Raw genomic sequence first — 27314 nt, forward strand, 5'->3', positions numbered from 1 at the left:
TTTGAAGTTGCATGCTAACTTTTTCTTCTACACAAGATGAGGAAATTTGTATAGAGGTGCCAGCAAATGGAGAAAGACCAAAATCATTCAATTTTGTACATGTTCGGTCCAAATCGACCATTATTAGATTCAGCTGTGTTAGGTTTGATCTGGCAGAAAGTTGGATGGAGTTTTCTGTTGGATTGCATTAATTCGGCAATGAAGCATTAGATTAAACCCAGCCATGCTCCAGCCGGTGGCAAGCCAAACACATACCATGCTTCTACTTATGGCCAGCAACCACACTATCATAACTCAACCTATGGCTGGCACACCATGTTTCACACATACCGGCAAATCCAACCATGATTGTGTTAAGAGATTCTTACCTCCCTCGTGATAGACTCGGGTACAACAAACACCGATCCATCTCTCAATCTATGAACTCGAGGGCAAAGTATCCTGCTTAACACTTTCTTACCTAGGCAATTGCTTACCTACAATCAGATCTCATCAGTAGAATAATCATAACCGTCCATGGATTATAATGTATGATCATAACAAGGTCAGCTAGAAACTCCTCTTAGGGGCACATAACGCCGACCCGGAACTCTTCTGAGGCCACATAATGCCGACCTAGAACCCTCCTAGGGCCACATAACGTCGACCCGGAACCCTCCTATGATTGCATAACACCGATCTGGAACTCCCTGATTTGCAACACTAGCTTGGAGATCCTAGTCGCGCAATACTGGTTTAGGACCCCTGGTCACACTACACCAGTCTGGGGCCCTTCTTAGAATCTACCCGAATTCACAAAATACCTAGACCTACCATTGGTCCATTAAAATATGTAGAGAGAGAAAGATTAGAGAGGAGTAATAAAGAGAGAGAAACATAGGAGAGAGAGACTAAGAGAGAAAGAGAGAGAAAACAAGAGAGAACCCATGTTCTCTTCTCAAAAGAGAGGAAAGAGGAGGCTCTACAGCCAACCATCCCCATGGTAGCGACCCCCAAAGGCAGCGGCTCCGACCAGCTCCAACAATGATCATGGCAGCAACACCATCGGCCATGTGGCTGGTGATGGGGAGAAAATAAGAAAAACCGACATTAGATCGGTTCAAAACAAGGAGAAGAATGGAACAGCCCGGTTCACCGGCTCCACCTCATTTCATGGAGGTGGACCAGAACCCGATTAGAGCTTTGGCAGGAGCCTCGGTCCCAAATAATGATAAATTCACATCAGTGATCAAACTAGAGGAGGAAAACTCAAACCAAGGGAACCTCTCATAGCCAAATTCAGCGGCCAACTTTTCTAATTAGGCCATGAGTGGCAGTCTTGGGGTCGGAAAAGAACAAAAGAAGAGTTAGAGATCAATACATCAACTCTGGTGAAATACTTGGCTGCACTCCCATGTGAGCATGGTGACTGAGATGTGGCGAGGAGGTAGAAAATTCGGTGGTGGTTGTTTGGAACTCACCGGCAAGGTGCTCAAAGAGAAGAGATGAGTAATTTTATAGTTCAATTCCTGGGGTTTCCCAAAGTCTGCAAGTCGGAATTCATCTTCCAATGGAATCGAGGAGAAGATTGACTCTTAGAAAGAGTCCACTTCTTCCGTCTCACGTGCAGGACACGTGAGGCAAATTAATTATTTTTTTCTTATTTGCTTTAAGATTCGTGTGCAATATTTGGACGTCATAGTCTTTTGAACCGGCCAGTACACTGGGCCCTTACACACATCACCGATCTCTCATTATGTTAGCACGGGATATTTTTTCTCGGAGCATAGCAAACCTCATCTTCATCATCTTGGGTTCATGCCGAACTTAACCTTCACCTTCGATCCAGGGCCCTCGGTCGCCTAAGGCCCCAAGCCAATGGAAGGCCTCCGGGAGGCAAAGGGAAGATAACCATAGAAGGAAGGGAGAAGGTAAAGAGGCACCGACTTGCGATGAAATAAAGAGAGGAGAGGAGAGAAAGAGATTGAGAGAGAGAGGGGGGGGGGAGAGGGAGGTTCCTTGCCCTGTTTTTTGTATCTGACCATGACCAAAAGGAAGCAAATGCCCCATATAAAACGGGAACAAGAGCTGGCTACGAGTCTTCCCTCTTGATGGAAGGGAGGTGGAGAGTTTTCCGGCCTGCAGAGGGGCAATTTGGGAAGTTGGGGATAGTAGTTTTGTTTTGGGTGGAGAGAAAGAGAGAGGAGGGATTTGGTTGGCTTGATACACGTCTGAAGCCACTCTTATCTCTCATCCCTTCGCTTTTTTGGTTTTGGTCTTGGTTTTCCTTCCCTCACATTACTCCTGATCCAGCTGGGCCATCAGGAAGAAAGATAAGGGGGAATGGAGATGGACTTCTTGGAGGGAGGGGGCCAGGGGGATTAAATGGTTGCTGTGCTGTGATGTTGCGGTTGCTGCTTTGGTACTCACTTGAAGGAGATTTTTTGTTTTCTGATTTTATTGGATGTATTCGTACCCGTGATGTATGAAATGCCCGTTTTAGCAAAAAAAAAAAAAGAAAAAAAAAAGGAGATGATAGGATTAGACTTTTATTAATTAGATGGAGTGAATTTCCCATAATGACCCTACTTTCTCTTATAGAGGGATCCCTTTCTGAACAAATTCTTTCCATTGCCTTGACCATGAAGTGCCATGGGATAACCTTTTCCTATTTTGCTCTTGCTTGACATGGTAAACAGTATTGCCAAGCATTACCTCAGTTATTTAATCAGTTTCATAGGCCTTCTTTTAGAGTAATTACTTTTCCGTGCTTCTAATCAAGAATTATATTAAACTGAAGAGGTTTTTTGTCTATCTTAGTTAGATTCATGCATCTTTGTTGAAATAGTGTACTTGACAGCTATCTATTTCTATATCATTTTTTTTAAAAATTTTGTACTTTCTAAAATTTTTTATTATTAAAAAAAAGGCCTCATTCACTAAATTCATCTTAGGCCTCCAAATGTATTGGGCCGCCTCTGCTCATGCCGCCACGGCCGGTTTGGAAAAAGATGTCAGAAGAGCTGCAAAGGAAAAAGAGCGTAGCGAGAAGAGGAGTGAAAGTCCTCAGGAGGACATGATGGGGAGCAGGTTGCTCGCTTTCTTTTATGTTGATTCGCGTATGGATTGCTCTCTTTCTTTATTTGGTTTTGTTGATAAAAATTATTTTCTGATATTTTTTTTTCCTAAACTAGCAATCAGGCATGTATAACCCATGTTTTACAATAAATAATAATAGTAAAGAACATATAATAGCTTAATTATATTTCAATTTTCTATTTTTAAATATTAAAATAAAACTAAATAAAGTAAGAAGAACCATGTTTAAAATATGTAACAAAAATAAAAAGTGATGAAGTAAGAAAACTTATTAGAAGAGTAGAAAGGATCGGAACAAATATTTAAATATATATTAAACCAAGATAAAATATTATAATAACCATAAAATTAAACTAAAAACAAAATAATAAAAATATAATAATTATATAAAATTATAAAAATATAAACTATAAGATATAGAAGAAAGTTTTGACAGAAAGTACAAAACAAGATAATAACACACAAATAAAACTAAAGCAAAATTATAGAGAAAATAGAAGTTATATGAATAAATTAATCCTAAAACCTAGAGTACCACTATTTTTTTGAGATGTCCAAGAGAAACTATGTAGATGAGAAATAAAGACGTAGAAACAAAAAGAGATGTATGTGAATTATATATTTAATTTGTTAATCATATTTATCAAAATTATAGAAAAAAATAGAAATTATATAAAATTAATCTTAGATCCTAGACTTCAATAGGTTTGAGATGACTAAGTGAAACCTTGTAGATGAGAAATAGAGGCATAGAAATAAAAAGAGGCACATCTAGATTATATATTTAATTTCCGAACCGTAGTTTTCATAGATATCCACAAAGAGAGGAACTAAGGATATTCTGATTATAAAAATTTGATAAACAAAATCTAACAAGAGCTATATATCTCTTTTAATTATATATATATCTATATCTTACTCAAATAGAGTCATATATATTTAACCAAATTTTAGCTTGAAGGATTATGATCAAGGAGATGGTAGTTCACGTGAAAGTAAATTTTATGGAAAAAATATTAAATATCAGTCAAATAAAAAAACTATGAATCCTGTATTCGCAAGACTAGAAGGAAAAGACACCAAGCATGAAACATGAGGAAGGATTTTTTACTGGAGAAGGAAGGGCAATAATAGTATGACTTTGGCTTTAGTCAAAAAGAATGAAGTTTGCATGTTTAAATCGTGAGGTGGATTGGAGTTGCTTACATTAATTGGAGATGATGACAAAATTATTATAGGTTCTTGAAAGAGCTAAAATGGATTTGGTAATGAAGAAGCAAATTTCGACAGCTATATCAACCTTGCATAATGAGAAATCACACTTCATGCTTGGTTAGCAATCTTTCTAACTCAAGAAAATTGGTTATTTAAACAGAGATTAGTTCCTACATTGTTAAGATATCTATTGCGATCACAATAGGTTCTCATCTAAATCATTTCTGACGGCGGATCCAACCGTAGTGGATTTGGATCTCTGCCAGTGTCAGGTGCAACCTAAGATGAGCAATGTAGTACGCTCGTCAGTGTGATTGACGGCAAGGGAAGTGGATCTCTCATCCAGACTCCAAGGTCACCATTTTTTGAGATGTCTGCAACTATATATTTTTTTTGATAAAATGAATAAATTAAATAACTGAAGAATAAATATATTTACATGAACCCGAAAAGGAAATATTTGACATTCGAGCAGAAGTATCTGTCAAAAAAAAAAGAAAAAAATCTTATAATATAATCCCGTGATTGCCGGCCGGCTAAGACGCCGATGACGGCCGCGGCGTAGGAGGAGCCTTGCGACAGCAGTGACCTCACGCTCAACTCTGTCCAAATTAAGCTTCCTGTGTTTCATCTCCTCGAGCGAGAACGTGCCCGAAACTTTCACTTCCATGCCGAGAAAGCATGCGTCAGCCGTGAAGTATAGCTTTTGGCGTGTTCCATCCAAGGAGCTGCGTGCCTTCCGTCTGCGTGATCCGCTTCCTTGGGAGGCGAGCAACCTTAATATTAATTTTTTATACACGCAGGTGTGATCTTATGGAGATGGAAAGACAAAGTCTTGCGTCAGTTTTTCCAACCTTAACGCTCGTCAAGATAGCATATTTTAAATATGGGAGGACGCGCGTATTAGGTTGCCACTCCTTTGAATGTGTGGATTATTTATTCTGAGAGCGCAATTTCTTTTTTGCTTCCATCTAGAGAGAATATTGTCATTTAGGTGGTGTGATGCGCTCTCACCAAATTTTTGAAGGACTATATATATTTGGATTGGAGAAAGAGAAAATTTTTCAAAGCTGCGCAGCCCGGTAGTTATGATGCTCGTTCATGTCCTTTTATGGTTGGGACGGAAAGAAAGAAATATTAGAATTTTGATGAATAAGTAATTTTCTATAAATTTGGTTGCTGCAGAAAATTTATATGTATAAATATTTTGGTCCAAGCTCTACAACACATAGTTGCTTAATGAGCACACAAAAATTTAGTACAAAATAAGAAAATTATCTACCTTGTTAAATAGAGCTTGATGTTGCTAGTACTTGAGCAAATGGATTATTCGATGTGGGACGGCAAGCTGGTTCTTTGCTAAGCTGAAGTTGCATTATATATTTCTTTGAGTTTTTTTTATCCTTATTATTTTTATAACTGCTTTTGTTATGTTATATTATCTCGCTCTAATTTAATATCTGTTAGCTTCTGTAATTCTTTTTTTTCTACTGTTATAACTACTTGTGTTCTTCAATAAAAGCTGGATGGCTGCTTTATCGGCTTTTTTTTATTATAAAAATTAAAATAAAAAGGTGGTGTATTTTAAAAAGGAAAACAAATGCACTTGTATTGGCTTTATCATGCCAAATTCTGTCAACCATACTCCTGAACTTGTCCAAGTAAGATTGTCCGAGGCCTCGAGATAACCTTTTTTTATATGTTTTATAGACAGCATTTGTCATTAGTCGTGTCAAGCTTTGAAATTGAACCACCTTCCATCCCATTGATTTTGACATCCATATATGCACATTATTGCCGTTCCTATAAATTAATTATGATATATAAGAATACAGTCTAAACTTTTCATCTTCCTTGTTTGACACGTTTTGGTATTATAAGTATAAACACGCTCATGACATCAGATGGTGATGCATGGTAGCGGCATTTCTTAGTAAGGCACGTGCAAGGCAGGCCAACGCTGGAGTTGCTTTTTTCTAAAAGTTGAAATAAAAGAGCCAAGTTTTTCTCACCATGTCCAACTGCATCACTCTTGAGATTTTGAAACCCAGGGCTGGTCCACTTAACTGGCCAGCCAAGTTTTGGGCCAAGCTTCACATGTGCTACATGTGAGGAAGGCAAAGAAGAAGGCTTTAGCTGGGAGTCTTCTTCCTCCTCAATCGCGTCGGATATCGAAAAACTCATCGTGATCCAAAGATCGGCCGGATAAGGCTGGGATTGTCTATTTAACGACCTTCTCCTCCTCCATTGAGTTCACCCAAGATCAAGCCACCGATCCCATGCTCCTCTTTTGGATCTTCTTCCTTGATTTGTCACCGAAAAGAGCCGCTGGACCACTTTACTAGACCGAGGTAAGTGCTCCTTGTCTTCTTTTCTCTCTCTATCCTTTCTAGTATTTTAGCCATGAACCATCATGATTTAAGCCAGCAAATATCCGAAAATCACCCAAAACAGGGATGCCATGTTTCGGTCTTCATCTTCTAATTCCTCTGCCACCAGCCGCCAGGTTTGGTCAGGGTTGTGGCCTCCTATGGTCACCGTCTGGTGGGTGGCTGGGCCACCGTGGCTGCCACCCCCTTGGACCTGCAGGGAAAAGGGGGAAGGGAAAGAAGAAGGGAAGAGGAACTTCCTCATTCATGAAGAGAGTCTCTCTCCATCTTCTCGCTTTTCTCTCTCTTCCTCTCTTCTCTCTTTATTTCTCTCTTATTTTCTGTCTATTCTCTCTCTCGTCTCCCTCTTTCTCTCTCTTTCCCATCCTTTATCTCTCTTATTTCCTTGTCTACAAAGTTTTTCTCTCCATTTGGACTTTCTCTCTCTAGAGTTGATTGGACCCTATAAGCACAAGTTTTAGTGATTTCTGGATCGACCTAGGTGAAGGGTCCTGATCTAGGGTTGTTGGGTGGCATGTCACCCTCACTCCGACTCTTGCCAAACACTATTAGATTTGATCACCTCCGATCTCTGTTTAACTATCTATGCCCTAGTTCGAATGATTCGATGAACTCACCTTAATTGGACCAACCCGAATGTCAGGCACTCCTGCTTGGTCAGCCCTATGAGGGCGTCGGAATTTAGGATTTTTATTTTTAAAATAATTATGGTGAAATTCTAATGAAAAGTATAATTTTAGAATATTATGATCTGAGAAAAATTTTGGGATTAATTGGATTGCATTTGCAAGATAAGTAATGATCTGCCTTTTCTAGATTTTTTATTTATATAATATTATTTTTTATATCAAATAAATTTTTAATCGATTTATATGTAATTTATAAATTTATGAGATGATGTTTTGAATGAAAAATAAATATATAACTTGAAGTAATATTTTAAAAATTTGAGATATATTAGATTTGAACTTCAACCTGACTATGTTCTGAATCTTGCCAATTGGGATTATGCATTGCACTCTGACTATAATTGAGCTCATTGATTCTGCTTCTGACCCACTGGTATAAATGTAGTATTTTGGCTTGCTCTGTAGAGTATAAGTGTAGTATTTTGGCACAATCCGCAGGATATAAGTGTCGTATTCTGGTCCATTCTATAAGATATAAGTGCGGTATTCTAGCTTACTCCGCATGGTATAAGTACAGTTTTATTTCTAGCCTAGCCACAGGGTATCAGTGTGGCCATAGTCTACAATTATTGTGTTAAATACAATTTGTTTCGAATCAGATTTATGATTATGTATATGAATATTTAAAAGATATAGATTTTAATAGATTTGTATTTTGAAACAAAATTAATTATGTCTTTATACTGATTCATCGTAATTTGTATTTATATTTTATGTTATTATATGAACTATCTAGTTAAGGTATTCATTACTTACTGGGTTGTTTAGCTCATTATACGATTTCTTATTATTTTTATATATTCGAAGAATTAACTTGACTCAGAGATTTATCATGGGAGAGTGATTAGAGATAAAATTTTGATATATTTAGACTAGATTTTGTTTTAGAGTTGATGAAAGATTTTGGAATATTATTGATTTTATAAAACTTTTAATTCTGTTATTTAATTAGAAGTTGTTATTTAAATTATTTCCGTTGTTGATTGTGATATTATGATAAGATGCCTCGCATACTCATGAGAAGAGTTTTCTATAAGTATGTGGTAGTTGCCGCAACCCCCAGATTGCGATTTCGGGCCGGAGGCATGATACAGATATTATGGAAGGACCTCTTCCATAGCTCCTCTTTGTTTTTTGTGCTCTGGCCAAGTTCTATCACCCAAGACCGTTGATAGAAGAATACGAAGGGCAAATAGATGGCGTCTTGCATGGGAGATTGGAAGAAAAAGAATTTGATTTGGTTCTTATAGCTTAAATTGAGTATTATTTTAAGTAATTATAGTTATAGGATTACAATTGACATATCATGTGTTTTCATAATTTGTAAACTCAAAAAAAGGGTCACCAATCACATTAAAGTGTGCATTCAAATCTTAAAATTCTTACCAATACATAAGGTATTCGAGGTTTAAAATAGTTATATTCATAAGTTATATATATATATATATATATATATATATATATATGATCTTGATTAATTTTATAAGTTTAAATCAATTATTCCAAACGGAGAGATCTTGCAATAGCGATAGTCTCGCCTGCCCTTTTTATTAATTTGCAAATCAACTCAAAGCAGCTATTTTAATCTGAATAATTATATAGCCAAGAATCTTATCTTGGCCAACAATGATTCCTCCATTCCGCCACAGCCAAACAAGTGAGGACGGCCTGTTCAAAGCGAATATGTCGTATTTTCATTGTCGGATTCGCAGAAGTCAACCGACCAATCAGTAGAATGCTAAGTTCGTGTCGTAAGATGAACGACGGTAGCAGGATCTGGATGACATTTTTTCCATTGGATTAGGAAGATGCTTCTCATAACACACAGGAGTCCAATCAACAAAGCAATCAAACCTCTATACTAATATACTAATTAGCTGATCAGAACTGGAATACCAGTCCAACATCATGCCACATAAATTAATAAGAAATATAGCATTTCTTCTCAATGTAAATGTGAAGAAAATCAAGACAAAACTCTTTCTTTGTCCGCCACAAATGCTGGCCAAGTGGCTCGCTCTCGCTCTCTCTCTCTCTCTCTCTCTCTCTCTCTCTCTCTCTCATCTTCAGCTATAAATACAACTGACACCAAATTAAGCTCCCTACTGGAACTCAAAGGGAAGCACTCAAAGAAGAGAGCATGGAGAACGGCAGCCACCAACCCCACGTCCTCGTCCTCCCCTACCCGAGCCAAGGCCACATCAACCCCATGCTCCAATTCGCCAAGCGCCTCTCCTCCCGCGGCCTCCTCGCCACCCTCGCCACCACCCGCTTCGTCCTCTCCACCACCCGCCCCGAACCCGGACCGGTCGCACTCGCCACCATCTCCGACGGCTTCGACCAGGGCGGCTTCGCCTCCGCCGACTCCATCGAGGCCTACCTCGACCGCGTCGAGTCGGTCGGATCCGCGACCCTCGACGAGCTCATCCGGTCCGAGCGGGCCGCGGGCCGGCCGGTCCGGGCTCTGGTCTATGACTCCTTCTTCCCGTGGGCCCGAGAAGTCGGGGAGCGGCGCGGGCTGGCGACCGCGGCGTTCTTCACGCAGCCGTGCGGCGTTAACATAGTCTACGGGCACGTGAACGAGCGCCGGCTCGGGATACCGGTGACTGAGCCGGTCTCGCTGCCCGGTTTGCCCCGGCTCGAGCCGGACGACATGCCGTCCTTCGTTTCGCAGGCGGACGCCGGCCTCTTCGCGTCGTACTTGAAGCTGGTGCTGGAACAGTATAAGAACTTGGATAAGGCCGATGCGGTCTTCGTCAACTCCTTCTACGAGCTGGAGCCTGAGGTACGTGTTTGTGTTTGTCATATTGTTTCACAGAATCCAATCCAATATGTTTTAGTAACTAGCTTCTTCGCATGATTGATTTTTATCGGCGGCTATTTTTGTGTGGTAGCTCTATTTTGCATTAGCTATACACTTGTGACAGCTTGGCATGTTCTGTCCTCAGGCTCTCCTTGCCACGATTGCATCCTTATTTTCTGGATTGAACAGCTGAATTTGATTTTTAATATGGTCATAAATGCAATTTGCAATGTATTTACGGATATGGTTGTCGAAGGGAGCCCTAGCCATAGTCTTCACTACTACATGAATGACTCATTTCGTCGGTCCTTGTTATTGAGTCATATCGATACCTATCACTACATAGTCCAACCTCATATTATATCTAGTTTGTCCCCACTATGTAATTCTAAATTCTCCAAAATGATACGGGATGCCACGGTAGCTACAATAATAGGACTTAAGATATAGCCCTCATGAAAATGAATTATATATTTTATATTTTTAATTTTTAAGATATTGCTGGAAATTTAAGCAGGAAGCTGGCTACATGGCATCCACATGGCGAGCCACGACGATGGGGCCCACGGTGCCATCCTCGTACTTGGACAACCGGCTCCCATCCGACTCCCACTATGGCTTCGACCTCTACACCCCGAGCGTCGACCTCTGCATGCAATGGCTGGACTCACTGCCCTCCAACTCCGTCGTCTACGTGTCCTTCGGCAGCATGACCCCGCTCGGCCCCGAGCAGATGGCGGAGCTCGCCTTCGGCCTTCTCGGCAGCGGCAAACGATTCCTCTGGGTGGTGAGATCCTCGGAAGCCTCCAAGCTTCCGGAGAACTTCGCGGAGGACTTGTCGCCGGAGCGAGGGCTGGTGGTTTCGTGGAGCCCGCAGATGGCGGTGCTGTCGCACGAGGCGGTCGGCTGCTTCCTGACGCACTGCGGATGGAATTCGACGATGGAGGGGATCAGCTTGGGCGTGCCGATGGTGGGAGTGCCGCAGTGGACGGACCAGCCGACGAACGCCAAGTATGTCGAGGATGTGTGGAGGGTCGGCGTGCGGGCGAGGGCCGGCGAGAGGGGATTGGTGGGGAGGGAGGAGGTGGAGAGGTGTGTGAGGGTGGTGATGGAGGGGGAGAGGAGCGAGGAGATCAGGAGGAATTCGAGCAAGTGGAGGGAGTTGGCCAAAAAGGCGGTGGCCGAGGGTGGAAGCTCGGATAGGAACATCTTAGAGTTTGTGGCCAAGTATTGCTCGAAGTGATAATAAGCTGGGCTTGCTTTGGTCACCTTTGGTGGCTGCTTGTGGTTGCTGTTTGTACCAGTCGTTCTATATTTCTTGACTATAACTTCGGTGCTCTGTTGCTTATTTGCTTTTGGAACATCACGTCGCATGAGGACTATTCCATGCGTTTTGGTTTATATCCATTCCTTCAATAGATTTCAATAGCTTTGAATACGAAACCCGGAGGACATTTTATTTTTTATACCGGGAGGATCTCATATTTATCCGGAGTTGGCCTTGCTGCTGGAAGCTGATGCAAGACTAGTTGTTATCTTGTCATGTCTCTCTCTTCTTCTTTTTTTGGTCATATTCCTGGTTGTTTATATTCGGGTTACCAAAAAAGAAAAAGATTCGTATAGGAAAAGATTATTTTATTCCAGTAAAGAATGCCGAGAAAGTATGATGGTTCGGACCATCAAGGTAAGTTGGTAACTAAAAATGCACTTATATATATATATATATATATATAAAAGTTTTAGTGAGTGCATCTTTTGCAGCTCATATATACTACATAACCCTCATGTACACTTTAGAATGGAGATCGAGCAACATCTCGTTTATCAGCTATACATTACCTGCACAATGTTGTAGACACGGTGCAAGCTCATATTACATCATGTTTATATGCTTTCTTTATTTATGTAATTTTCAGAGTAACTGAGGGATAACTCAAATGGAGTCCTGTTCACTGCATTAAAAGAAGACAATCAAAGGGACATCAGTCCATAGTTAGGATATATTCAGAAGTAAATGCCTGCACACCGGTTTAATACACAAAACCAGTCTCCTGTTCAATTGGAATCCACGGTGGAAAGAGTTACAAAGCAAAAAGATGACGGGAAATTTTCAATGTAGAGCATAAGAGATAAACCATCCCACTACAACGTTGCACTAATCAATTGGAATGGAGTTCTAAACCACAAGGTGGACTGATGCTCAAATCTCAAGATCGAAAGATGAATAAGGAAAAGAGACAAACTACTTTCGATATGGATGCTTAAGGGATGCTCATTTATAGCCAAGTCCATAGCTATAATTATTACGTTATAGTAAGCTGAAGGTTTTCCTTGTGGCCTCGCTCATCCTTTTTGTTTTTTGTAATGAGTGATGGGCAAAACTTTTGGCTTGATTACCGAATAAGCAGCGACCTCACATTATTTGAGCAGTTCTCCAACCTCACATGCTGTTCGAGGAGGTGTCTTTCCCCTGTTTAGTGGCCTGCTTGCTTGGTGTAATTCCACGGCCCAGGATTGATTTTATTACAATGCATTGCTGTCAGACTCACTGCTAGGGACCCACCCCCTGTTTCTTTCACATTTAGGTCAGTAAACTGGACCTGACCAAAAATGCAAACAAATAAATTGATACAGACAACATCCGTGAGCACAACTATCCTACATAACCATATAATACATACGTTATTTTGACCAGGCCACCAAAATTTTCACCCGGAATAAAAAAAATGGTTATCTGAAAATTATAAAAGAAACTGCAATTGTATTACCCACTACTGGCGTTCTGTCTCATCTCCATTGGCATCATCTGTTTGACCGCCCAGCTTGATTATGTCTTCGACAAGAATTTTACCTTCTGTCAAAACAAAAATTTGAAGCAGAAAATATGATCAATGTACTAAGATAAATTCAGAAGTTAGACAAGCGAAAACAATTTAAATGAAACTGTGAAAAATTTTGCAAGTATTTCAGCAACCGACCTCTATCCCTAGAAAGGTTATTGATGAGTTCCTGGACGCCCGCCTTGTCCAAGGTGTCTTTTAAGTACATGGCTGCAGCTGCAACTTCCTCTGGTGTCACTTTCCCATCATGATCACTATAATATAAGCAACAAAGTACTACATAGAGTGAGAAATTTCGAATTAGGGAAAAAAGAAATCATCAGTTACATTCCAAACCTGGGAAGCTAAAAGGAAATCAATTCAACCAACAAATTATGAAGGAAAACTGAAGGGGCAAAATTAGAAAGTGTCTTCCTTGTTCTATAGCCATATATGGTCTGAAGTAGCATAAAGTATCCAAGGGAAAAAAGCTACTCTGCATAAAATATTAATGATATAACACAAAAAACAACAAATACGGTTGTTTTAAATTTGAATGTACTTTTAGTAATTAGCCCTACTAAGTGGAGTAACAACCTCATAGCAGGAAGAAAGAGAGATAAAGGATGTATAGAAGCCCACTAGGACAAAGCAAATGGCCACATAGGCGTGAATGATGGGATAGCAATGACAATAAGGACTGGAGTTGCGTTGTTGTACATATTACATGCCACTCAGATCCACTTAAAAAAATTGGAGGGGAGAAGCCTATTTTTCCGTCTTAAAACCCACAGTGTATGCAAAAAAACAAAAAGTAAAGAATAATTACCGGTCAAGTAACTGCCAGCGGTTACCAATTATAGCATCTACATCATCAATCTCCTTTTCAAGTTCTTGGAGCATGGCATCAACCTGGAGTGCAGCCAAATGGCATCATATAATCCCCTATCCCCCAAAAGAAGCATCGAAGGAAGAAATATCCAGATAAGGAAATACTAGAACCTTAATATCCTAAGAACATATCATGCAACTATGCAATTAGTTTCTTAAATGCCTCTATAAAATAAAATAGTACAAATGAATTCTCCCAAGAAACTTTATAACTGATACTGTTGCATGCACCTTAAGAAGTCCAAAAAAGCAGTTACTAATTTGTTAGTGGCAATTATACAGATTCAAACCAGGTTCTAGGAAATAAGAAAACATAATGAAAACAATGGATTAGTAATTGGTATTACACTGCATTCAATTCTATAGAGAAAAAGAAAGGAAGAAAAAGAAATTCATGCACACACATTAACAATAAAGATGATTGGTGCAAGGTTACCATGGTGCACGATCAACATGGTACACATTTGTACATACTCAGTATATGGCGAAGTTGTGATAGGGAAAAAATGCATGGGGAGAAAATGTCAATACCATTTAGTTAAAAGATGTTTCCAACTATGAGAAGAGTGAAGAAGAGATAAGCTGTGCAAGTGATTAAGAATCTTACCCTGTTTATAAGTGCTGATGAGATCTTATCTTCTGCAGCTGCTTCAGCATCATGGTCAGTCTTCTCCCTGGCGGCTCTATATGCTTTCTTAGCTTCTTCTTCTCGTTCAGGACCCTCCTTCTCTAGCATGGTGTTGTACAGTTCTATCTGCAGTAGGAAATGCAGAATACAAGTTTTATTCCCAAAGATAAGAGAAGGCTTCCAGTCATAAGTGCATTAGGTCTACCTTAAGAACATAAAGTGAACCATACAAGTCCAGATTCAAAAAGTAGCAATATTCATACCTAAAAGATGAAACATACCTCTTTGTTAACAAGACTCAAGAACTCTTGACGCTCCCTGCTGACAGACTGCAAGGTTAACAGAAAGCCAATATATAAGTTTTGGAAGCAGTCGTAAAATCATTGTAAATGCTAGGGACAGCTAAAAGTTGATAGAAAGGATATTCATGTCAGTCCTTACTGATGCTGAAGCTAGAACAGCTAACGCACGGCTGATTTTACAGAAATCTTCTCTTTTTCCTAGTGCCTTCATCCTTGCCAGCTCCTCTGCTTCCCTAGCAGTAGGAATTGTTAACTCCATCAAAGCCACATCCTCATCATTCCTCCTAGATTCCATCCTAGCTTTCTTCTCTTTCTCTTGTTCCCTTTCTTCCTCCTACATAAGCACCAAAAAGACAGAGATTTGCAGAATGCACACTGAGATGCAAAGGATTGCAAAGTTGAGTAAAATAAGATCTTTAAAAGAGGATCATGACAGAAGCCAACATATTCATACTTATGTGCTCATTAAGAAGAAAAAAATATAACGTTTAACATATCAGCAACTAGTTCAAAAAGGATAGAAATAATTCTGCTGTAGAAGGCACTCATAATATATATCTTTGCTTTTAAATAACTGATGAGAGATTAAATGCAAAGAATGGAACAATATCAAGTCACATGCAAACAGTTTTTGAGTTTGATACATGAAAGAGATATACATGCTATGATGCCAATGACATTACATCATCTACTATATGCGCCAGAGTGAACTTAAATTCATAACATGAGGACTTTGATATTCAATTTCCTCTTTTTTTTTGTTGGGCATCTTCGGAAGGAAATGATATAGCACTATGCATACAGATAACCAAAACGATTAATATCAATCTGTCCTAATAATCTGGAGCTGGATGGATTCACTCATACAGGAAAATGCTGCAGTTACGAAACAGTTTTGCCAGAAACCAATCAAATGTAGGAAACCACATGCTAATGGTTGAACATACCAATAATAAAGGAAATGGAAACTTGAACTCAGAAGCAGAATTACTGCATTTAAAAACTATCTGCAGCACTAGTCACTGAGCATGAGAACAGCTCGTCATAGTACAAAGTAAGATACAAGAGCTAAATAGAGTATGACAAGTACAGCTGTACACATATAAAGATGGCTAATAGATACGTGGCAATGCTTCAAGGCTTTAGGACATGAAGAAAGGAACCCCTTTACAGGGCAGGCTGGTTGGGTGGTTCTTCTCATGATTTCGCATACCATTGATGTTTAGACTTTAAAACTTTGAAACTAATAATGATTTGCATTAGAATCATTCAATTCTTTGCTAACATGTATGATCGTCTAGTCTTCCAATGTTTTGATTGATGTTGTCCACTTCTACATGATGGAAATCATTTAGCAGCTGCAGAAAATAGTATAGTGCAAGATTATACAGACTCACTCAAAATTAATTCCGCAGGAAACTTTATCATTCTTTGCATAGAAACATGTTTTCATTATTGCAGTCATACAACATTGGCATGCTAATGATAAAGGACAAATTCCAATTAGCCCAGGAGTCCAGTAGAACCCGTAGAAAACAATTTAACATAATTAATTAGACCAATCGATACTAACCAACGCTAGGGCCAAAAAAATGGAGCATATTACAAGAAGGCTTGGCAAAGGATTAAGCACATTAATAGTGCTGGAAAAGGATTTAGCAAATCATCCGGACCATTAGTTAACCTGATGTCAATCTCTAATAAATTCTTAATTTTTAATTCCTTGGTTTTGCATTTCAAGCTTATGCAACTAGGAACAGCATTCTAAGATTACCTTTACCTTGATAAGGGTCTAGAAGAGGACCACCTCCCCCCCCCCCCCCCCCCCCCCAAAAAAAAAAGGGCATGTCATGGTTTATCTCTGAGGCAGAAATCATAAGCCAAACAGCCTACGTATGAAAACTAATCCATTGAATAATTTGTTTGAATACATTATTTTTCCACTACTGATACTAAACAAATTAGGTAATGATAAAGAAAGATGCACCAAGAAAATAAATATTATATTGTACCTTGATAAGTTCTTCTTGCATTTCAAGGTAATCCAATTTCCTCCTCCTCTCTGAAACAGCATCTTCAGATGGCAAACCAGTACCAACAGTATCCACAACCTCATCAGGTAGAGAAGATAGTGTAGCTACAACAGCCTCCTCCGGCTTCATCTTTCCAGAAACAGTGAAAGCTCTAAGAAATCACATCAAAGTTAATCAAGAGGAAGCAACGCATATAAAAAGAAAAAAAATATCTGATGAAAAAATACCTAGAAAGTATCAGGAGAGAAGATGGCACTGAGCGGTTGAGAGACAAATCCAACCAGTCTCGAAGCTGGATAAAAACATTGAAAGAGTAAACTTAGCAGTTTTTCACTAGGAAATTTGACTAAAATAAAAAGAACTGCAAAATGTAATTTCTTAGGTGAGTGCGTCAAACTAGACAAGGCAAAGGTTTAGCAAATTATTTCCATGAATTAATGCTGAAATTTGAGAAACTTTAAGATATGTACCATGGATTCTAGAAATGCTATTAAGTATAAAGAAGATAATTGCAGTAAGGAAATGGTTAGTTGATAAGAATCTGTTATATAAGCGATAACAATGTAGAAGAGCAAATTGATAAGTAAACAGACCAGATAAAGAACAAATGATTAATAATTAAGTATTTTCCGCATCTACACTTTATTTCTAATAGTGCATGCAATAAAAAATTCAATAACATTATAAAGATGATTGTAAACCTGTTGGCGCATCTCATCTGTGGAAAGCAAGCCCAGATGGCCTCGGTCCCTACATGCTTGCCTAAGTTCACATTCTGAAAGGGATTCTACACCCTCTGCCCGAATCAACATATCATCATTTTTTATCCTGTCCAAACAATGAGAAAAAAATTATTGCTTCTGCAGTGCAACATTCCAGGCTAAACCATTATAATGCTAATAAACTTTAAAAATCAAAAGAGCGAATACTAAACAAAGAGAGTTGAAATTAATTTTAAAAAGAAGTGAAAAAGAACAAAAGCAAAAATGTGGATCATTATCAAATTCAGATATATATATATATATATATATATATAATAACATTAAAGAAGCCTGGACAAATTCTTCCATGCCAAACCCTAATATGGCAGTAAATGTGCAGGCCTCCCTATATAATCTTATACCTAAATCATCACAGAAATTCTGAATTTTCAAAGAGCTCAGTTGCTTCAGTTGCTTCCTAGACTAGCCTTCTGTTTAACTCATTTCAATCTTCTGAAATCTGAAGTATGTGTTATCTTCAAAGGTCCTTCAAACTGCAGAATCCGCCAATTCTGGTTAGTTGCTTCTCAAGAGGAAATAGGTTTTGCATCCAATGTTCCCCACCCCCCACCTTACGGCACATGAATACAATAGCTTATTCTTTCCAGCTTCGTAAATTCTTCATTGCCTAAATGGAAAGTAATTGTCATTCATTGTCTCCTCTCACTCTCTCTTGTGTATGTGCGGGTGGTGGTTTGGAGGTGGGGATAGGGTGGTTCCGAGATTGTAAATCATGTAGTTACAGTCTTCAAAAGCAGCCAATCTTAACACCTCTCTCTTCTTAACCAGAAACAAACCCAAGCCTTATTACAATGAAATGGCTCTTCAAAGAAAACATTCAAACAGTTCTAGCACAAGCCAACTGGCGAACAGGGACATCCTCAAAAGGGCAGAGAGAGAGAGATAAAGAGAGGGAGAAATGGGCCAGGGAGGAAATGACTGTTTGGAAGTGAAGGAACTGATAAATGAAAGAAACGGCCTGTTCATAATGCAATATTACTAACAAACCATTTATCACTACTACCAATCCAGTTCTCTTTTCTAAACCTTACATCACTAGTACTCCAAATCCCAGCTATTTTCATTCGGATATTTGAAATCTCTTCAGCCATTTAGTTCTATCAAAATTCAAGTCTATCACAAGATCAAAACAATCAGCACCACCTTCATTCATGCAATATGGGTCCTACCCATGCATCTATGCTTCTTTTCAGCTACCACCTCCTTAGGTCTACATTGGGCAAATCCAAATCAACTCAATATGGAATTCAACTGTTGAAATTATTCTTTTCAAGGTGTCCCCTAATTTCCTCATTGTAAACTTATCATCCTAGTTCTACCACCTAGCATCGTCATATTATTTAGCAAGGTTCGCCATACCGGTACGTACCACCCATACTGGATTATACTGTACCGAACTGATACTGAACCAAGACTTAGTACACCGAATCGACCCACAAATCGAACATACCAACACTGCATCAGCATGGTACTAGTACAAGGTCAAGTACTGAGATTGTGAACATTGACTAAATGTGGGAAAAATACCTAAACATAACATCCTTAGAAGTAGGTTTATATCTTCACATAAATGAATCACATATGCAATATGTTTAGTTATTACTGTGCAAGCAGTAAATAGAGATAATTGTCACTAGGCACACAGTCATCTAAAAATATTTATTTAAGAAAACTGCAATAAACAATTCCGAGCTTAACAAACTTGTGCAAAAAAGAGGTCACATTCATACGTCACAATGAATCATAGGTAATATTTATTTTAGAAAAACCCATCATAAACAATTCAGAGCTTGACAAACTTGTGTTAAAAAAGATCGCACTCATATGTCATAATAAAATCATAAGTAATCTTGTGTCTTCTAAAGAAACACAAACCAACATCACAACATATAATAACTTGGAGGCCTCAGTAACATTGTTTTCTATAATATTGTGTTTATAATGGACTAATGGGCCTTAAGTCCTATAGTTTCTCCCCAAGTATCTAGCATAATGTTTTCCTAAAACCCCCTCAAGACCTCCAAATAATAACATTCAGTATCAATCTCCCAATCTTTGCATATTATTTCACATCATGCAATATATCTTCCATAACAAATTTCAAATAAGAAGACAACATGGTAGAGAAAAGTGGAAAATATGACATACATTATCAAATAGAATGGCAATTAACTAAACAAGCAACACTGGCAACAGAACTTTAGATTGCACTGTTGATGAAGCTGGAGATTTATATATCTATGTACTTAATCAATTTAAGTATAATTATCTTTTTCAGTCTATGCCTGATCCTAAGGGCTCGTTTGGTTCGCAGGAAGCATTTCCCTCCTACGAATATGATTTCTGGAAAGTAAATTCCTAAGAAGAGGATGCCTAGGAAAGTACTTTTGGCATATTTGGTTGACCATGGAAAAGTGACAGATTTCCAAAGTGCTTATGTTTGGTTGACCATCCACTTTTTTGGAAAAGTTATGTATAATTTCTATTATACCCTTAATAAAAATTAGGCCTTTAATGCCTCTTTAATGCTTCTTTAATGTTGAAGGGTCTTTTTGGAAAAAAATAAAAATGGAGTGATTCCCGCCTCATGGGAAAGTAACTTTTCCATGTTTCTCATGGGAAAGACTTTCCCATGAAATGTGGGAATCATATTTCCACGGGAATACAACTTTCTCATCTCTCTCCTTTGAAAACTCCAACTAAACAAGAGGCATCTTATTACTTTCCCGTTGACCACACTTTTCCCCCTTCTTTTCCCGCGAACCAAACGAGCCCTAAGTAAAAGGTTGAGTGAGGTTAGCAAGGCATATCTAGCAGGTTGGGCTATGCTATAGGTAGTCTCGGGCTTAGCCTAGGTTAATAGACACCTGGCCTAGGCTCGACCATTCTATACTTAAACCAACTTGCATGGGCTCAAGCTCAGCCTAATAAGTAACAAGTGAGCTTCAGTTGAAATCAGGCTATCCAAATTACTAACAAATCAAAATTCAAAAAATGCCACTCTCATTACCTCTTTGTAGTCATGTTTATAACTCCAAATTTGTATCAATAATCTATGTACAATTCTTAGGCCTTATTTGGGATTGTTGTTAGTAGTAGAGCTATTACTAGTAGAGCCTTTACAAAAAGTTATTTACTATTTAGTAACTATACTTCTAAAGTGCCATGGAACTTTAACATATGTTTGGTAACCAAATTGAGAAAGTGCTTTAGTATGACAAAATAACAATAAAAGACATTGCATAGATTGTCTAGTATAATAATGTAATATTATATATTATAATATATTAAAATATCATTATATATTAGAATATTATTATAATGCAATATAATATGATATAATATTATTATAAAATAATGTAATATAATAAACATGATGTGATATAATATAATATAATATAATAATGTATTATATTAATATAATAATACAATGTGATTTTGTGATTTGTTCATGGGTATTTTGGTCACTACGAAATTTTCATTAAAAATAAAAACAACTTCCCCAGCCAAGTAGAGCTTTTGGGAAAAAGCTCCAAAATGGAGCTTTTCCCAAGTAGAACTTTTCTGCTTTTTGGAAACCAAAAAGCACTTAATGGTTTACTAAACACCTCCATATCTCCTGAAAGTACTTTCCACCCTTCAAAAAGTACTTTCTAGCTCTCTAAAAGCTCTCCCAAACAGGGCTATATTCTTTTTTTTGGTACACAAAGGCTATATTCCTTAAATGACTAGTATCTTTACCTAAGTTTTCAGTATTATATTTTTTACTACATTCGTGTAAAATATATGCCAACTATAAATGTACGTGATGTAGAAGTATTGCCTTAAGCTGAGTTGGGCTATCAAGCTCATAAATCATTAGCCCAAGCTCGTCCTAAATTTAGTCGAGCCAAAAGTTTGCGACTCGAGCTCAACCAATACCATAAAAACATTGGCCTAACCTTCTTATGATGTAGGCTGGTCAAGCGGGCCATGGGCTGGCCCTGCCCAATTTTCATTACTAAGTTAGGTGGTACCCAATTTTTATGGTAACCCATATAGCATATAGCAACAATACAAAAAAAGGTGTCACCAGGCCATTGTGTAATACAACTAATATCTATCATCTCCCACTGATTACCCATTAAATTTAATAATAACTATTAGGATGATGTATTTCTTTGAACTGTAACAACATAGAACGTACCAGCGTAATTTTCTTCGAAGCATAAACCGCAAATAATTATCCGTTCCATATGGCGAGATTCCCATATACTTACACATATTAACCAATCTTGGCCTGCATACATACTAAAAAAATCCGTGATGTAATAACGCAAGATAAGCATATGGAATGTATACTTATACATAGTTAGCATTGTAATAGTGACCTGCTGATATTGTCCAGAGTCAGCTCGTCATTAAACAACTTTGCAAAATTTAAAATTTCATCATTGGAAACCCGTGCACCAGTCCTAACCTAACAAAGAATTTAGTTCAAATACTCATTACATTAAAAAAGCAAACAAAAGAAGTGAAATAGTGCAAAAGAGTAATGTAGTCAAGAAAAATATTACCTTGTTCAAGAATTCATCAAGATCTTCTGCAGTCTGTTTAATTTCTCCACTTCGTGAGTTTTTGACTTCTTTTGCCATTTCTTTCACTGTATACTGTAAAAACTTTGCATACTCTATTCTTGCTTTGAGATGCCTTTTTAAAGCTTCCTACAGGTTATTTGTCACAAGACAGTCGTGAGGTTGAATGTTCTCTTTGGGAAGGATAACAACAAAACATATCAAATTACAGGTTGCCATACACTTCATAAATAAAGAAAAGGATTAACTAGAATATGTTCAAAAGCTTTTATGAACACACCTAGTGAGATGATAGTCCAGCTCAAGGTCTATGGAACTGTTCGGAACCGCCCGGTTCGGGACGTCCCGAGCCGTACCGGCGGCAGACCGGAACGGTTCTGCTATTGAAACCGAGACGCCTCTCACCGTCGCCGGAAGGAGAGAAGGAGAAGAAAAAAGAGGAAAAGAGAGAGAAAGAGAGAGGGGGAAGGGAGCAAGAAGGAAAGGAAAGAAGAGAGGTCAGTCGGGGCCAGCCGGCGGAAAAGGCGGAGACCGGAGAGACGCGAAGGCCGGGCTCCACCTCCGGTCTCCTATTTCGTTCGAAACAGAGGCCCGCAGGGAGCCCTTTTATTTTTTACCTTTTTAAGTTGAAGTCGGAAATCAACTTTAAAAAAGCAAAACTAAAAGGAGACCCCTCCAAGCCCCTGTTTCGAACGAAATAGGGGACCGAAAGAGGAGCCCTGCCTCCATGACTCCCCGGCCTCCGCCTCCTCCGTGCGGAGGCTCCCCGGCTTCCGCCGGCCGGCCCCGGCTAGCTTCTCTCTTCCTTCCTCTCCCTCTCTCCCCCCCCCTCTCTCTCTCTCTCTCTCTCTCTCCCGTCGGGCAATTAGTACGGTGCCCGGTACCGGTTCCGCCATCCTTGGTCTAACTTATCATGATAAATGCTGCAAGTATGTTTACTATGTAAAGTTTCAGTATCCCACAAATCAAAAATTTGAAAAATTGACCTTTGGGGCTTGGCAGAAACAAGAACCTTTACATATCAAAGTTCAACATGTAGATAACAAAGTTAACTCTATCCAATCTTTCTCTCTCTCTCTCTCTCAAGAAAAAATGAAAATAACAAAGTGAATTTCTCAACCACAGTGGAAACTGCTGAAAACATACCTGTTCTTTCATCTTGTCCTGAAAAGTAGATGGCAACATGTTGGGAAATAATTTCAGGAAAACTGGCAGCAAGAACTCCATAAATGGAACTATAATAAAAACTGCAAACGGGACCAGCCTGAAGATATCAGCTGTGGTGCGAGTTAGCTGCTGCCGCTCTCTTCTTGAGAGGTTCTTTCCACCAGCAAGCTTCAAAAGTAATCTTGAGGAAATCCTTATATCCGCCCAAAGTAGTTTCAAACCTAGCCAGTAATGCTGCAGAACAGACACAAATTCATCCTTCCAATGGCGGAACTTTATGGCCCAGTCCGCCCTTGAAAAATGAAAAAAGGTAAAAAATCAAGAAATTACCATTATAAAACTTCAGAATGGACTCAAATGCAGAAAAGCAATAGGTGAAAGGATAGAGCTAAACCTACTCATAGAAGCAACAGCTCTCAAAGCAGGACCAACCCCAAGAAGTTTGGCCCAGAATTTCTTTATGATAGATTGCACAGTCCTCTGGGATTCCTGCAACTTCTTAGCTTTCGCTTTAGCTTTTGCCGTGCTAAGACCTTCAACTGCCTGGTCACATTCCTCTGCTGATGCCTCCTTCCTGTGCTTTTGTTCCTGATCTTCATTATCCTCATCTCCATTACCTATATCTGGTTCCCTGGCTGTAGCAGTACTTGCAGTGCAAACTGATGGTGGCAACCCTCTCAATCCCCCAGGGAGAACAATCCCTGTTCTCCCATATCCACAACCAACAACAGAGATCCCACAAGAAGCATGCTTATGAAACAGAATTGCTGATAAACCTATGAGATCCTGTTTGGCTAGAAATACTGCCTCACGCTCAATTCTGCACTCACCATCCACAGAACTGTGCTCAGGAACCCGGCACAGAAACCCAGCATCTGCATTGTAATCCAATCTACCAGACCCAAAACTGGAACAACTCAAACATGAACGGCCAGGAACATTCAAGTGCTGAGAAAGGTGTCTTCTGGCCCTGAGAATCCCTCTTGAAGCCATACTTGATACCGTCCTCCTTCCCTAAATGGAAGACTATGTTCAGACTATGATCATAACTCTCCAAGCACCTCCCTGAACCAACCTACTTCTCGCAAGAACCATAACAAACAATAACCAACAAGAAGCATTAGAACAAACAGCTCTCACGTACAACAAAAAAAGGACAACCCTTCCCAATACACGGACGCATACCCCGAAATTTAATCATCAATTTGAAAAATTAAGCTGCCATTTATGCTATGAATTACAGAACGTTATTTTTACAAGGAGCAGTTAGAAATTTAAAATTAAATATGCATGTTATTGAAAAGCACGTAAAGATTGAAAAATATGGGAAACAAAGAGAGAGAGAACTCTTTGGCCCTCATCAACTGCCTCAAACTAGCTAATCTTACGAATTGAACAATAGACGGAAAAAAAATAAAAACAAAAACAAAATTTCCATTTAGTTCACACAGTCGAGAATGTAATAAATATCAAAACCAGAATTCCAACAGAGCACCTATTGATAACTTCCAGGGTTTCCAAACATCTAAACCGTCCCCATGTCATGACCAAACCAAAGCCGAGGACAACTATCAAACAAGTCGAAGCAAATCTACGATCAAACAAGAGGCGCGCAAGAAAACCTCACCACTGGAGCTTCGCTTCCTTCCAATGATTCCCTCCAGATTAGGGTTTCAATCCGGCGATCAAACCGTACGAGACGAATAACGCGAACCCGGCAATGGATTCGAGTTCCGCGAGTTCCGGAAGAATTTAGATTTAGACTGGGAGAGATCGAAGAGGAGAAGGGAGGGGGAGGAGGGAAGTAGCGATGGAGGGTGTAGGGTTTTAGGAGGCGTGAGAGGAAGGATGAGAGAAACCATCTATTTATAGTTTGAGGAAGAGGAGGCGAGGGAGCGGGAGGGGACGCTCGGAAAAGGGAAGGCGAAGGAAAGCTTGGGGGGCTCTGGTGTATCTTGGGGTTCCCATCACAGGGAGGAGGTTACGGGTGGCAGAGTGCTCTACCCTACTGGAGAGGGTATGGAGCAGATTAGAGGGATGGAGGGCATCATCACTTTCTATGATGGGGAGATTGACGTTGATCAGGTCAGTTCTATGTTCCATGCCTATTTATCTGATGGCTCATACAGTAGTGCCGAAGACTGTGCTGGTGGGGATTGAGCGGCTCATGCGGAGCTTTCTTTGGGGCTCCTATGGGGGGGGGCATGGGATACATCTGGTGGCCTGGGAGAGGGTGTGTCTACCACTGCGGGAGGGTGGGCTGGAGGTACAGTCACTCCTGGTGCGACGCGAGGCCCTCTTGGCACGGAGGGCGGCACAGTTTGTCTTGGAGCCGCACGGTTATTGGAGCCAGGTTATGATAGCCAGGTACGGCCGAGTGGGCCTCGAGGGCCAGGTGACAGCCCGGCGGAGGAGATCCTTTATGTGGCGAGAGATTGAGAGGCACGTGCCTATGGCCCTGGCGCATTCGAGGTGGCTGATCGGTGACGGACGGAGTATTGATGTGCTGGCGGACCCATGGGTGGATGCACTTCCCTTGAGACTATGGCCGACGACTCTCAGCACTGAGGCGGGGGAGGGTCTCCGAGTTTCCGATCTGCTCCGACCGGGAGGGGCCGAGTGGGATAGCGACAGGCTGGGCCAGCTGTTTGGAGAGCATCTAGTAGAGCGGGTTTGGTCGATTCCCCTTCCGGGGTCAGGAGATCCAGATGTCAGAGTCTGGAGCACCACCAATAGAGCGAGCATTGGGGTCAGCGATGTTGCCCGGCTTATTCAGCCAGGTTCACAGCCGGGACTAGACTGTGGCTGGGTGTGGAGGTTTGGGCTACACCAGAGGGTTGCTCTTTTCCTCTGGAAGGTGGCCTGGGCGCGATTGCCGACATGCTCAGAGCTGTGTAGACGCGGTATGGGCCTTTCCCCCTCATGCCCGAACTGTGGGGTGGACGAGTCGGTGGATCATGTTCTATTCCACTGCGTATGGGCGAGAGGTGTTTGGAGTTTGACTGGGATCCCGGAGGATACCTGGAGGAGTAGGGAGTTTTACTTGGAGGAGGTTCGGCTTTGGGCTGGTTCTACTCAGATGCGGGGATTGGCTATTAGGGCGTCCTACACAGCGTACCAGATATGGCTGGCCAGGAACGCCCGGGTGTTTGGTGAGCGTCGGCTGTCCCTACGATTCGTGATGGAGCGGGCCTGTGCTCAGGCGACAGAGATTATCCAGGCAGAGCCAGCTCATAGATCTTTGATAGCTCGGGACATTTGGGGATCCCACATTGCTTCGGCAGCTCCACACAGGGTATTCTTTACCTGGGAGCCCCCACCCCCGAGTTTCCTCAAGGTCAATTTTGATGGCTCTGTCTTGGATGGTGGTAGGAGGGGAGGGGCCGGTTTTGTTGTTAGGGGCCCGAGGTCGGATGTGGTGGCAGCAGGGGGCCGTCAGATTTTTGATATTTCTGTCCCAGGGGCAGAGTTGCGAGCGGCCTGGATGGGCTTATCCTACGCGCGGCGAGTACTTCGGGCGAGTTCGGTTCTTCTGGAGGGCGACTCGGCTACGGTGATTAGCTGGATCCGTAGGGGCCCGGTTGGTCACGGAGGTGCTCATCCTCTGCTTCGTGACATTTGGATGATGGTGAGAGAGGGTGTTATGCTACAGGCTATGCATGTATATCGTGAGGCCAATGGGGCGGCCGATTGGGTGGCCGCGTTTGTTGCGAGCCACTCTGGAGGCACCCTATGGGCTGGGGAGAGAGAGATGCCCGGAGCACTTCGGGACATTTTGTATTCTTACTCTTTAGGGTGTATTCGTACCCGTGATGTATGAAATGCCCGCTTAAGCAAAAAAAAAAAAAAGGAAAGCTTGGAGTTAATTTTTTTGACCGGAAAAAAAAAAGAAAGGAAGGCTTGGACATGTGGGCCCCACCGGTGTTCTCTTGATCGATCTCGG

At 40.4% G+C, this 27314-nt stretch overlaps 2 protein-coding genes across 8 annotated transcripts; one reads left to right on the forward strand and one right to left on the reverse strand.

Annotated features, from left to right (window-relative positions):
* Positions 1-9379: 9379 nt before the first annotated feature.
* On the forward strand, positions 9380-11618 carry LOC103706057 (crocetin glucosyltransferase 2-like). The gene is made up of 2 exons (XM_008790022.6): positions 9380-10157; positions 10693-11618. Exons 1-2 carry the CDS (start codon positions 9513-9515, stop codon positions 11416-11418), a joined length of 1371 nt encoding a protein of 456 aa, XP_008788244.3. The 5' UTR covers positions 9380-9512; the 3' UTR covers positions 11419-11618.
* A 523-nt stretch (positions 11619-12141) lies between these two features.
* On the reverse strand, positions 12142-25342 carry LOC103706058 (uncharacterized). Of its 7 annotated transcripts, none has more exons than XM_088714860.1 (16): positions 24999-25342; positions 23766-24449; positions 23351-23663; positions 22187-22333; positions 22001-22089; positions 21817-21909; positions 17550-17676; positions 17076-17140; positions 16828-16999; positions 14955-15149; positions 14795-14842; positions 14493-14639; positions 13824-13906; positions 13154-13269; positions 12944-13029; positions 12142-12775 (listed from the first exon to the last, which is right to left on the reverse strand). In XM_088714860.1, exons 2-15 carry the CDS (start codon positions 24362-24364, stop codon positions 12947-12949), a joined length of 2277 nt encoding a protein of 758 aa, XP_088570986.1. In that variant the 5' UTR covers positions 24365-24449; positions 24999-25342; the 3' UTR covers positions 12142-12775; positions 12944-12946. The 7 variants fall into 7 exon arrangements, 4 of the variants coding, with proteins under 4 accessions (XP_088570986.1, XP_008788247.3, XP_026660068.3 ...); XM_008790025.5 differs by having other exon boundaries at positions 23766-24446; positions 24999-25296; XR_015974867.1 differs by lacking the exon at positions 13824-13906 and having other exon boundaries at positions 24999-25296.
* Positions 25343-27314: the final 1972 nt, after the last annotated feature.

Source organism: Phoenix dactylifera, chromosome 2 (genome assembly GCF_051530095.1).
Source record: "Phoenix dactylifera cultivar Ajwa chromosome 2, Ajwa_hap1_PhDact_Kaust_v1.1, whole genome shotgun sequence".
Lineage (NCBI taxonomy): Eukaryota > Viridiplantae > Streptophyta > Magnoliopsida > Arecales > Arecaceae > Phoenix > Phoenix dactylifera.